Source organism: Leptonotus elevatus, chromosome 6 (assembly GCF_054856555.1).
Source record: "Leptonotus elevatus isolate MCC_2025b chromosome 6, RoL_Lele_1.0, whole genome shotgun sequence".
Classification (NCBI taxonomy): domain Eukaryota; kingdom Metazoa; phylum Chordata; class Actinopteri; order Syngnathiformes; family Syngnathidae; genus Leptonotus; species Leptonotus elevatus.
Genome location: NC_141244.1, coordinates 22,348,076 through 22,360,347, shown reverse-complemented (window position 1 = coordinate 22,360,347; position 12,272 = coordinate 22,348,076). Strand labels below are relative to the sequence as shown.

The 12,272-nt window shown below is 40.9% G+C and overlaps 1 protein-coding gene across 1 annotated transcript; it reads left to right on the top strand.

Moving 5' to 3' along the window:
- The first annotated feature begins 2,760 nt into the window (after positions 1–2,760).
- Positions 2,761–11,842, top strand: akirin1 (akirin 1). The gene is made up of 5 exons (XM_086079074.1): positions 2,761–3,128; positions 10,235–10,381; positions 10,668–10,796; positions 10,919–10,990; positions 11,281–11,842. The coding sequence occupies exons 1-5, from the start codon at positions 2,921–2,923 to the stop codon at positions 11,289–11,291; spliced, it is 567 nt and encodes a 188-aa protein (XP_085935200.1). The 5' UTR covers positions 2,761–2,920; the 3' UTR covers positions 11,292–11,842.
- The last annotated feature ends 430 nt before the right edge of the window (positions 11,843–12,272 follow it).

Below are 12,272 nucleotides of genomic sequence, written 5' to 3'. Positions count from 1 at the left end.
GATGTTATCTTCAGTCGACAGCAAGTGGCAAAATGGCCGCCCCCGAGATGAATAAAAACGGCTGGTTTTTGCTGCTTAACTCATATTCCGCTAGCGTAATAATAACCAGAATGCCATATTTAAACTAGTGGGGCTGCATAGAACATATTGTAAAAAAAAAAAAAGGGGGGGCGGGGGGTTTGACTTCCTCTTGAACTCATTCACTGCCATTAACGGCTATAGACGTCAAAAATTCATTTTAACTATTTCTATTGGTTACATTTTTTTCCCACTTTTGTTAACAAGAGTTTGAAAACCTAGAATTTTTTTATTGTACATTTAGAACAGATATAAAATTTGTGATTAATCTAGTGAATCTATGCGATTAATTACGATTCAAAATTGTAATCGTCAGGCGAGAATTTTTTTTAATTAATCGCATGACTTCAAGTTAACTCACGATTAATCACAAATTTTATATCTGTTATAAATGTACAATAAAAAAAATCCTAGGTTCTCATACTCTTGTTAACAAAAGTGGAAAAATGTTAAACTAATTGAAATAGTTCAAATGAATTTTTAACGTTTATAGCCGTCAATGGCAGTGAATGAGTTCAAGTTGACGTCATGTGAGACTTCCGCAAATCTTGTGGAAGCTCAAGTTCGAACCACCCTCCCCCCCGTTTCATTGTGATGCCACCACAGAGAGAAACATAGAACCCAAAATGTGCTTACAATGATGTTGCAGTAGCTTTGCGACATAGTAGAAGCTTTGAAACATTTGTCATGGCGACTCAGTAAAACATGTCTACCATTATTTTATTGTTTTCTTGGGACAGGCTGACCTCAAAAGTCACAAAAAAAAGCAAGTTTCACTGTGATTACGTTTTATCACAAGTTTCATATTTGTGGCCGTACAATGTTTTTCTAGGTATGACGACATGATGATGCTTGTGTGTGTGTGTATGACTTGAACAGGGTATGGTGTGTGTGTATTTAGCCGGGGGGGGGGGGGGGGTTGGGGCTGTGAGTCTATGCTATCTGCACATGAATGCCAGGCCTCCACAAAGGCCCCAATGCAGAGGGGGATTCAAATGGGGCACATGCCAGGAAGAAAAGACTGCTGGGGTGGGGCGGGGCGGGGGGAGAATACACTACTAGAACATTCTTTGTTATGATAAAAGAGGGAGGGGCTACTGTTAAAAGCTCCCATTGACACTGATGTGGGCCACTAATAGAGAGAAGTCAGGACATTAGCACCACAAGTTACTGGTTTAAACCCCTTCACTACCAATCATTAAAATTGTGCGTGACTATTTTTGCCTTTTGCTTTTTCTTTGGCTTTTTTTGTGATGCCAATGCAGTAAAGGGGAAACGTGTGCAACTTACCACATTTGTTGAGAACAAATAACAAAATATCAATTATTCACACAGCAATTTTACCAACCATATGCTACTGTAAATAGCATGTAACCGGAATTACCAGCAAGAAAAATGGCCAAGTAGTTTATTTTACTCCTCTTGACACACTGTTGGCCCCATGAGAAGCCATTTTGGATTAAAATCCTAGCAACTGATTATTGTTATTATTGCTGTTATTACCATTTTCTCAAAAATTATTACTATTGCTGATTTCAACACCTTTCAGGCATTTTCCTGATGATGTAAGACTTTTTATGTCAGCTGTGCTAAAAACAGTAATAAAACAGTCTCAAACGTGGGTTTTAATTGGAAGGTGATTTTAAATTGGATCGCAAATTGGTGCAGTAGTTAAGTTCCACATTTTTCACCTTAAATTACTTGGTTCAAAAATACTGCTTCTTTTAAACGGAACCCATAAAAAGGGAGCACATAACTCCTTTTCTGGCCTCTCTCCACAGGCTGCCTGCACTAAGATTCTATTAGTTTTTTTTCAAATCTCAAAATGGTTTCGCCCACCTTAATTGAGCTGCTTCATCACAACACTCCTTCTTGGTCTTGGAGGTCCTGAAGTCTAAGCAGAAGGTCAGAGGGAATAAGGCTTTTTTCGTCCCAAACACAGCATGATAATCTGACCATTAGTTTTAGTGTTTTATTTGTTGTTGTAATGCTCATTGCCATCTTTTATATACCATGTTTCTTTATGTGCAGCACTGTTTCAGCTTCTGTTTTAAAAGTGATCAATACAGAAAATAGTTGAGAATAATAGAAACAATTGAAGAAAGCGAACTTGTGTACACTGTGTTCATTCAACAAAATTCATAACCATTTTTTTTCCCTTTTCTATACACATGAAAATTTTTCAATGTTAGCCAAGCAGGCCTACTTGCTAGCCACTAACAAATACCAGTAACTGTTTTTGTGAGGCATATCCACTCACTGTGATATGACGTTTACAAGTTTGAAGGGTTGTGACAATAAACAGGCGTGACGTTTAAATTAAATTGTAAAAAAAATATTCACATTTAGACGAGGGGAAAATATAATACCCATGATAAATTTGACGTTTAACCTGACCACCTCCACCTTTCAGACAGCGACTTTAGTTTGAGTTCAACTCAAACCATAACGTTCATCGCGGGGGAGGCTCCGTAGATTAACGTCATGAAAACTGCACTTAAAGTCATGAAGAAATGTTTGTATTTAAGAATGCGTTAATATAAAACTCTAGAAAATAACGTGTGAATCTACTATACCGGTGAATAAGAGGGGACAGCAAGTAAGAACTTGCTACATTACGACGACCCCCCTCTCTCTGTTGCTCGTTGGTACGCTCCGCCATTGTGACGTTTGAAAAATTCAGCAGGCTCACTTGGCTCTTGGCACTTCGAGAGGAAGAAAAGCCGTTGTTGTGGGAAGGAAGACGGACAGCCTCGAAGCCCGGAAAAGGACGCCTGCCACCGGCACCAACACTCATCGAATCTCATTTCTATTATTTTGACGTCCCATTTTCCCACCGAAAATGGCCTGTGGGGCGACGCTAAAGCGCTCGATGGAGTTCGAGGCCCTCCTCAGTCCCCAGTCTCCCAAGCGGAGACGGTGCAACCCCCTACCGGGGACTCCCGGCACTCCGTCCCCGCAAAGATGCAACAACCTCCGCGCCGCCGTCGACGGCCCGACTCACTCCATGTCGCCGCAGAGCGTCGCGGGCGAGAACAGACTCACGCCAGGTACGATTGAATCAGATCGGATTGCTTTTTTGTTGTTGCATGGGTGTCATTGTGGGGAGGAAGGGGGGGATTTGGGTGGAGTGGTTAGCTTGAATGGGGGTTGGAAGCTAACGCTTAGCTCGCTAAGCTAACATGCGCGAGGGGAATGTCGTCGTTGTGTTATTATGCGTTGATTTATGACCTATATATCCTCATGTGTTCATTCAAACCGATCATTAATGGCCTCCACTCAAAGAAAATGCGTCATTTTGAAATCAAAATCGTTCGGTTCTCTTTAAAATGCTGAATTCGAAGTTAACGATTTAACTTGTTAACGTGTACATCACGTCTTGCTTCCGTAGCCGTGATGTTTTGCTCATGTGTCGTCATATAAGAGGTTTCAAAATGGAAGGGAAAGGTTGTAGATATGATAGCAGGCTAATCAGTATTGCAGGCTGCTAATGAGAAGCTGGCACAATCCTCATGGATTGAGGTGGTGAGGGAGGGAGGGTTGGTGCCATTATTCCTTTCCTCCTGAGGGTGGGAGGGCATTGTTCATTTCCTTGATGCATTTGCTTCACCCTCCCGTATAAACGGAAGTGCAGAAGTAGGAATTAAAGCTGCAAACGGCAGGAGAAATGGACCCATCATCGCCACAGCGAATCCTCAAAATGGTCGACCAACTTTGATGCCATGCTCTGCCCGTGGGCAATGGCGTAGGTGAAGGAAAGTCGCATTGTCCCATCTGTCGAGGATACCTGCTTTTGATTGACGCATTTGTGTGAAATCCGGAGGAGTTCGCTCCAAAATGGCGGACTTTGTGTTAAATTTTTGGTGTAGGCCATTTATAGCACCGTAACAACATTTCCCCAAAATGACAGCTTGTCAAAATGACAAGTCTATTTGGAATGGCCAACCTGAGTACAAAACAAAAGTATGAAGAATTTAGAAAAACAGACAATGTCTTCCGGAGATATTGATTTTGTGTGTGTTGGAATAAATTTTATTTTTGGTGAACGTTTTTGTGTTACGTTATCTCTTTCGTTTTGGATGTTACTCAGAGAAACCCCATATCCGATTTACTTGCAAATATTTTGTGCATTCTATTTTATTAGACAAGTTCACAAGGTTTTTATGTGCGGCGTTTACAGTTAGGCACTCGGATCACCTTTTCACGGTGACACGCCCATATTGGATGATGATGCTAATAATAATATGTTTCTGTTTATTGACCTGCTTTGGTTTGGGGCTCATTTGGGTGAATTCTTGATTCGTCAAAGTACAAGCAATAGAATTTGCACTTAAATGCTTCAAACCGGACTGACCAACTACCGATTAAATTTCTGTCGTGGGACCTTTAGACTTTTTTTTTTGCGCACTCTTGTTATAATAAACATGTCAGTCAGGGTAAGCGTTGCTTTGGGTCCTCGCGCCCCGTCGACGTTTTTCCGCCATGCTTCACCATCCCTCGACTGGCAAAGGCAACAATTGAGTGAATTCCCTCCTGGAAGTTGGTCGAAATAACAGCAGCGGGATTCGCCCTAACTTCCATTACGTCTCTTCACAATGAGACCCGATGCCGGCCCATTGTCACATTATCGTCGTCAGCCATTTTGTACCTCGCGGCCAGGGCAAAGATGTTCAACTTCCTGTTTTGCCCGGTGACCCCGTTTCTCTAGCAACATCATGACGACAAAAAGCCAAAAAAAAAAGCCACAAGCTTGATGTAGAACTGGTTGAGCACGTGGCCGTAGGCCGACACGGGGAGCGGCGCTTATCTATACCACCGCATGCTCGTCGAGCTTGATGGAACGCACGTGCGCTCACACAGCCGTGTTCTGACAAATACATCATGTACTTGTGCTCGGAGACAAGTGTGCCATTCCAGTTAGACGTTTGGTTTTCTCCCCCTGGGAGGATTTACTTCTTTTTTCTTTCTTTTTTTTTGCATTTACAAAATGGTTGACATTGTTTGATAATGGTCGATAAGATAATAACACATTCTCTTTACAGTTTATGTAGAATTGTAGACAGTTGTTTACAGTTGAGGTTTGAGCTCGGATTTTTTGTGTGTGTGTGCTTATGTACGCTTTCTGGGTTCTCATCCCATATTCAGTTTGACGCTTAATCGAGGACTCAAAATCTGCTCACTGAAATCGAAAGTCTGCATTAAAACACCCACACTGCTTGATGTTTTATTGATCTGACTTTCTCGTGTGATTTTCCAATACATAAATAGCTGTCAGATATTTTCGCTCATCCTCAGTAAAAAAAAAAAAATCAAGGAAAAAAAACCTTAAAAGCTTCATCTTGATCACAGCATTGAGCAGATGTTTTTTTGCACATTTGAAATGATGGCTTCTCCCTGTGGCACAGATGGAAATGGATATTGTTTTTTTTGCTCCTATGCTGAATTATTATAAATCATCAGGATTATCAGATATCCATACTGTCGAACATCCAATTGCACATGGTCTTCAGTTGACAAGTTACCAGCTAGTGCCACCCAGTTTTAAATTTAACTCATTCACTGCCATTGACGGCTGTAGACGGCAAAAATTCATTTGAACAATTTTTATTAGTTTAACATTTATTTCCACTTTTGTTAACAAGAGTAAGAAATAAATATTATACATTTAGATCAGATATAATTTTTTGATTAATCATGAGTTAACTATGCGATTAATTACAATAAAAAAAATAATCGCCTGATGCCCTAATTTAAAATTTTCTTAAAAAAAATAAAAATGAAAAGAAAAGATTATTAGAAATTAGGTCGTCAGGCACTTAAAATTTTCATTGTAATTAATCACATAACTTCAATAGTTAACTCACGATTAATCACAAATTTTATATCTGTTCTAAATGTAAAATAACTTTTTTCTAGGTTTTCATACTCTTGTTTAAAGTGGGAAAAAATGTTAAACAGAAATAGTTCAAATTAATTTTTGACGTCTAAAGCCGTCAATGGCAGTGAATGAGTTAATTATTGTTAATTATTGTTGATTATGCCATCGATTACTCAAATAATTGATTTTAAGAAGGTTCGTTTGTGGCAGGAGTGGGCAACCACTTGATCAGTCTACTTATCCCAATTATTATTATTTTTTAAGGGGAAGTCGACCTTAATTTTGTTTGACTAGTCTAAACATGACACTCTGATTAATAACATATTTGTGGAATATGAGTTATGACGCAAAATCTTGCCACTTGCTGTCGTTCGAAGAGGACATCATGTTGCTCAGGGCTCAGGCAACGACCAATCACAGCTCACCTGTTTTCTGAAGCTGCACCGTGATTGGTTGTTACCTGAGAAATGTAAGGCGCTTGTAAGGTGGATATACAAATGAAGTACAATTTACCATCACTAACCTATGCAGTAGTACATTTAGAATTACAATCAATACATGTATGAAGACCACTTGCAGGCCATCCAGATAAAACAATCAAATCAATCCCTTCCCCTCCCAAAAATGGCCCCAGCCTCTCTCTTTGTAACATCATAAATTCTTCATTTTTCTTAACGGTTTGGCCTTGGGGGAGGTCATTCCACAACCCTCCACTTGTCTGACTTCATTATAGACATGGAATGTAATAATAAAATGTATTGTGCAGCATCTGTTTTGAGTGTCAAAACACATTTAAAATGTCCTTCCCGAGACCGCTCTAAAATAATATTTGTGTTGCCCTATCATGTTATTTGTCATTTTATTTTCCTGCGCCCCGAGGGTAATTTCCTCCAGCGGACGTCAAATCTACACGTCTATGACGTGCAAAATTATCAATTTGTCCCACCTTTGTTGCCCGCTTGCTTTTTTTTCAACTCACGGCAATGCGTCGGGCCCACGTGGGCGTCGCCTTGGCCTCACTTGCTAGCGAGGCGTAACTCTCACCTGCTCCGCGTTATTAATATCTCGCCCTGACATTCTGATTAATATTACATGTACAGAATATGAGTCATGAAGCAAAAAACAGCCGTTTTTATCCATGTCAGGGGGCGGCCATTTTGCTACTTGCTGTCGACCGAAGATGACATCACAGTTGCTCAGGCAACAACCAATCAGAGCTCACCTGTTTTCTGAAGCTGCGCTGTGATGGGTTGCTACCTGAGCAACATTGATGTCATCTTCAGTTCACAGCAAGTGGCAAAATGGCTGCCCCCTGGCATGGATAAAAACAGCTGAATTTTGCTGCTTAACTCATATTCCACTAACATAATATTAACCAGAATGCAATATTTAGACTATTTGGGGCTACATAGAATATATTATTCCCCCCCCCCCCCAAAAAATAAAATTGGTTTGACTTCCCCTTTAGTCTTATTATTCCCCAAAATGGCTGACTCATTGGTCCTTGGCTTTTTCATGGGTGCTATTATGATATACAAGTCTGCCCGATTTCATGTCCATTGTTGGAATCCCCACCACCGGCTGTCTGAATTACAGCACAGCAGCTGCAGGTATCGGGCTCACCACGATGGCCCTCATGGGAGTTTGGGGGTAACAAGCCAGGCCCGTCTAACGGAGTTTTTGTCGAAGAATCTTTTTATGTTGAGCTAAATGTCAGCTGTCGTGAAACTCCATCCACTCGCCGACAATTAGTCAGACAGTCGTGCTGCATTCAAAGTCTTTTTCTTTTTTGCAACGTTGCACATTATCTGATGCAAAAATGTCCGAGTTTGCTGTAAAGGTAACGGTGGCGGCTAGCTGGTAGCATAATGCTAATGTCTAGTGTGAAAATGACCAGACGCGAGCAAACAAACGGCACGATTTTAGCTGGCAAGCAAAACGAACAGCCGTTCTATTGCACTTTTTCTGATGCCGAAATGTCCGTTTTCAGGAATGCTAACAATAGCATGTAGCCCAGCGCTCAATGCAAATGACTATTAGCTGCATTTTTCCCAATAAAACATTACAAACAACACTGCACTCCGTTGCCTTATTTCTGACGGAGGTTTGCTATTTTCCTGGCAAGCTAACGATAGCATGTAGCCCATAGAGCTAATGTTTAGCGTGAAAATGACTCTAGGCATGAGCCGACAAATGGCAAAATTTTACAAAAGCACTGTTCACTTTTTCATTGACATGGAATGCAGCATTGGTACAAAAACTGCAGCCCTTGAAGCGTAGCCTTTTGTTGGTTTACTGTAACTTAAACTGAGCCATCATACGCCTCAGTGAACCCCCCCCTTCCCCCCCCTTTATACACACACTGGGTTTTCTCACAACCCAGGCCACCCGCCCACGTCCAATCTATGCGCTCCATCTCGTGTCTACTTCATTGTTTGGTCAGCGTCTGAGCCTTTTTTTTTTTTTTTGCCCGGTACCTTTCGCCATGTTTCCCCCAAACTCCCGGAAGGAAGTGTCTGTGATTGATTGCTCAGCCTGGCCATTGTTACCGAGCAACCCCCCCCTGGAGTTGGGTTGCTACTACTGATGAGGATGCAGTCTAATGTGCATGGACACATCTTTTTTTTTTTCTTTCTTCTTCTTCTTCTTTTTTTTCTTTTTTTTCTTTTTAAATCCTCACGTATACCACAATAGGAGCCAGTCACGTGACTTCTTGTAGTAAACATTACTCCCACAAACGTTTCCCCTGCCTGGCAGCTGCTGATGGGTAGCTTTTGGACCCCCGCCCAAGATAAATGAGGGGTTACTGTTTTCTCTTGACATCGCTCACTTGAACGCAGAGAGCCTTCTAAAATAAGGTTCGAGGTCCAGCAAAACAAAAAAAGAAAAAAAAGTTTTTGGGGGACATTTTAACTGTAATTTTTTTCCCATTGTATCTGGAAACAACCTTCTTTTTTTTTTTGTTTTACGTTTTATCTGAAACATTTAAAGTTTAACAGACATCCTGCAAACTAGAAATGTTTTACACTGCTATCCTGCAACATTGAAAGCATTCCACACTTAACACAAAGATCCTGCAAAATTAAAACGGATAAACATGGATCCTGCAAAATCAGCGGGGAAAAAGGTCTGGATAAATTAAAACCGTTTTACACAGGGGTGCTACTAAAACTCAAAGGTTTTACACGGATCCAGCATTTAGTTTTTAGTTTCAACTCTTAAGTAAAATTACGAGGGTCCTGCATAATTCAAATTACTTTTGGATGCTGCAACATCGATTTTTCCATTACACATAATTTTTTGTTTTCTACAAAGATTCCTTATACTAAAACTTGCTTACCCAGTAATTCAGCAAATTTAAAAAACAAACATTTCATTGTACAGAAGTCCAGATAATTTCAAAGATTTTTCACAGAGCTCTTCAAAATTGTGGGGGAATATTTTCACAGACCCTACAAAAAAACAACTTCAAAATACTGTAATTACAGACATCCTTGTAACATGGCAAAAACACAACAAACACAATGTACACAGCCAGGCCAGTGTTCTCATTCGCTTATCAGCTACTTTGTTTTCACAGGATCTTTTCCTGAACATTGAACTTTTTTTAAAGTTTACTGTGAAGTACCGCACGAAATTAGCATGTTATCACTGGTATGCAAATCTGCAGCTGCATATATAATACAATAAAATATAATAGGCCATCAAGAATAACATGGCTGTCTGATGTTATATGTGACCTCACTTGTCTAAACATGACGTTCTGATTAATATTCGATTTTTGGAATATGTCCAGCCGTGTTTATCCATCTCAGGTGGCGGCCATTTTGCCACTTGCTGCCAACTGAAGATGACATCACAGTTGCTTGGGCAACGACCAACCAGGGCTCACCTGTTTTCTGAAGCTGCGTTATGATTGGTTGCTACCTGAGCAACATTGATGTCCTCTTCAGTGCCACGGCAAGTGGCAAAATGGCCGCCCCCTGGGATGGATAAAAACAGCTGGATTTTGCTGCTTAACTCATATTCCACTAATCCAATATCAACCAGAATGCCATATTTAGACTAGTGGGGCTGCATAGAACATATTATTTTCCCAAAAGAAAAAAAATGGCTCGACTTCCCTTTTTAGTCTTATTATTCTTGTAAATGGCTTCTGATGATGTCAGCGGCTCAGCAGATGCTCCCCTCAAAAGACGACAATGACAAAAATGCTTCCAAGTCATCATCCGTCATGTGTGTTAGAACTGACATCAGTTTTTGTTTGTGGTTCTACAGAGCAGATCTTCCAAAACCTGCGCCAGGAGTACAGCAGGATCCAGAGGAGGCGGCAGCTGGAGGGGGCCTTCAACCAGACGGAGGCCTGCGGACCCTCTGACGTCCCCAGCCCGTCTTCATCCCTGCACGCCCCCAGCTCACCACCAGGTAGGCGAAGACGCCCGCCCGGCACTGCATGCTTATTGGATTGGATCCGTTTCAATCAGTCAAGCTTTTTCTTTGTATCGTTCCTCACCGCCATTCCGCGGTCCCGGTGCCGCTGGTGTGATTATTGGGAATAGCAGAAGCTAGCGACGTGAGGCAAGCTAACTCGCACTAAATTCGCCAGGATGGAGTGAATTTGTGGGATTAGTTGATTGTGAGTTGGTAGAGGGACTAAATAGCAAAAACTATTACATAAATCAAGCTTTTGTTTTTGTTTTTGTTTTGTCAGGCGCCTCCAGACGGGACCAGCCCTCGTTCACGCTGAAGCAGGTGAGCTACCTGTGCGAGCGCTTGCTCAAAGACCACGAGGAGAAGATCCGAGAGGAGTATGAACAAATCCTCAACTCAAAACTGTCAGGTAACTATGGCAATTATATTCTCGGATAGACGTTGTACACTAGAAATCAGGTGCAGCCCATGGCACCAGTGATTGGTCAATCGAGATGAACGCATTTGGTCTTGTTTTTGTTTTCTCCACAGAACAATACGAATCATTTGTGAAATTCACACAAGATCAGATCATGCGAAGATACGGCGCCCGGCCTGCTAGTTGTAAGTACACCCAGTCCTATTTAGGAACGTATATCCCCCCCCCCCCCCTTGTGTGTTATTGTTCACGTTTTTTTTTTATTCTTTTTTTTGGGGGGGGGGGGTCATTTTTCTTAAAGTTCACATTTCAGTCTTTTTAAGGGGAGGGGAGTAATTTTAGATTTTAATATTTTTACATATTTTCTCATTTTCTAAATATTTTAAGTGCATATATTTGTTTTGATAGATTATTTAAAATGTTGTAAAAATGTGTCTTCCAACGTGCCAACTCACTGCCCTTCGCTTCTTTTCAGATGTCTCCTGAACGAACCACCACAAGATCCCACCTTCTTCCCTTCACACACACAAAATGGCCGCTCTTCTAAGGCCCTCTACCACTTGATTTTTCATTTTTACCCCCACGCACACACACACACACACATACGCGCACACACACACCCACACACAGTGCCATGGTTTAACTGCTTTTTATCCAAAACTGTTGCTGCTGGCCAAAACCTAGAAATCTTGAGAGACGACCTTTGTCCTATCCTGTCCTGACAACCCCCCCCCCCCCCCCCCCCCATGTTATTTGTCTTTATTTTATTTTTCTAGTTTCCCGTCTCTGCTCTCGCTGTCTGGCTCTATCTGAAAATGTGGACTGAAACCGATCCCCGTGTGTCCAATCTCTGGCCTGGCGCTGTAGACTACAAAGCTTATTATTCTTTTTGGCTCATGTGATAGAAGCTCATTGGAGTGAGCAGCTGTATTTAACGCCTCTCATGTCGTCCCTCCTCGCTCACTTTCTCTCGTCTAATATGAGAATGTGCTTTTTTTTCTCCCTTTTGGAAAAAATAAAAGTTCTGTGATTTAAAATCTGCCAGAGAAATTCTTTCTATAATTCTAAATGAATACCGTTTTTTTTTCTCCATTGTATGATGTGGACTACTGAACTGAATTTACCTGAAGGTTATTGATTTTGGTTGCAACACTATTAAGGCATGGAAGAAACCCATGTGGGTGTCAGAATGGATGACAAACTTTATATCTCACACAATTGGAACCAAATGATTACGATTTAGGTTGTAAGAGGTAGAAATATTTACTTTATAAAAATTTATGGTTTTCATTGGACAGTAACGGTGTATTGCTATTTCTTTTGTAATTAACTGGTTAAAATATTTGTTAATAACTGATGAATATTAAACTCTTGTTACTTTAAATGTAGAAATTAAGAACCAAATGATTACGATTTAGGTTGTAAGAGGTAGAAATATTTACTTTATAAAAATTTATGGTTTTCATT

Excerpts from the sequence above, each read along its gene's own strand:
- akirin1 (XM_086079074.1), top strand. The coding sequence starts at position 2,921 with ATGGCCTGTGGGGCGACGCTAAAGCGCTCGATGGAGTTCGAGGCCCTC. Across the intron at positions 3,129-10,234 it reads CGAGAACAGACTCACGCCAG|AGCAGATCTTCCAAAACCTG; the intron begins GTACGATTGAAT and ends GTGGTTCTACAG. Across the intron at positions 10,797-10,918 it reads CCTCAACTCAAAACTGTCAG|AACAATACGAATCATTTGTG; the intron begins GTAACTATGGCA and ends TTTTCTCCACAG.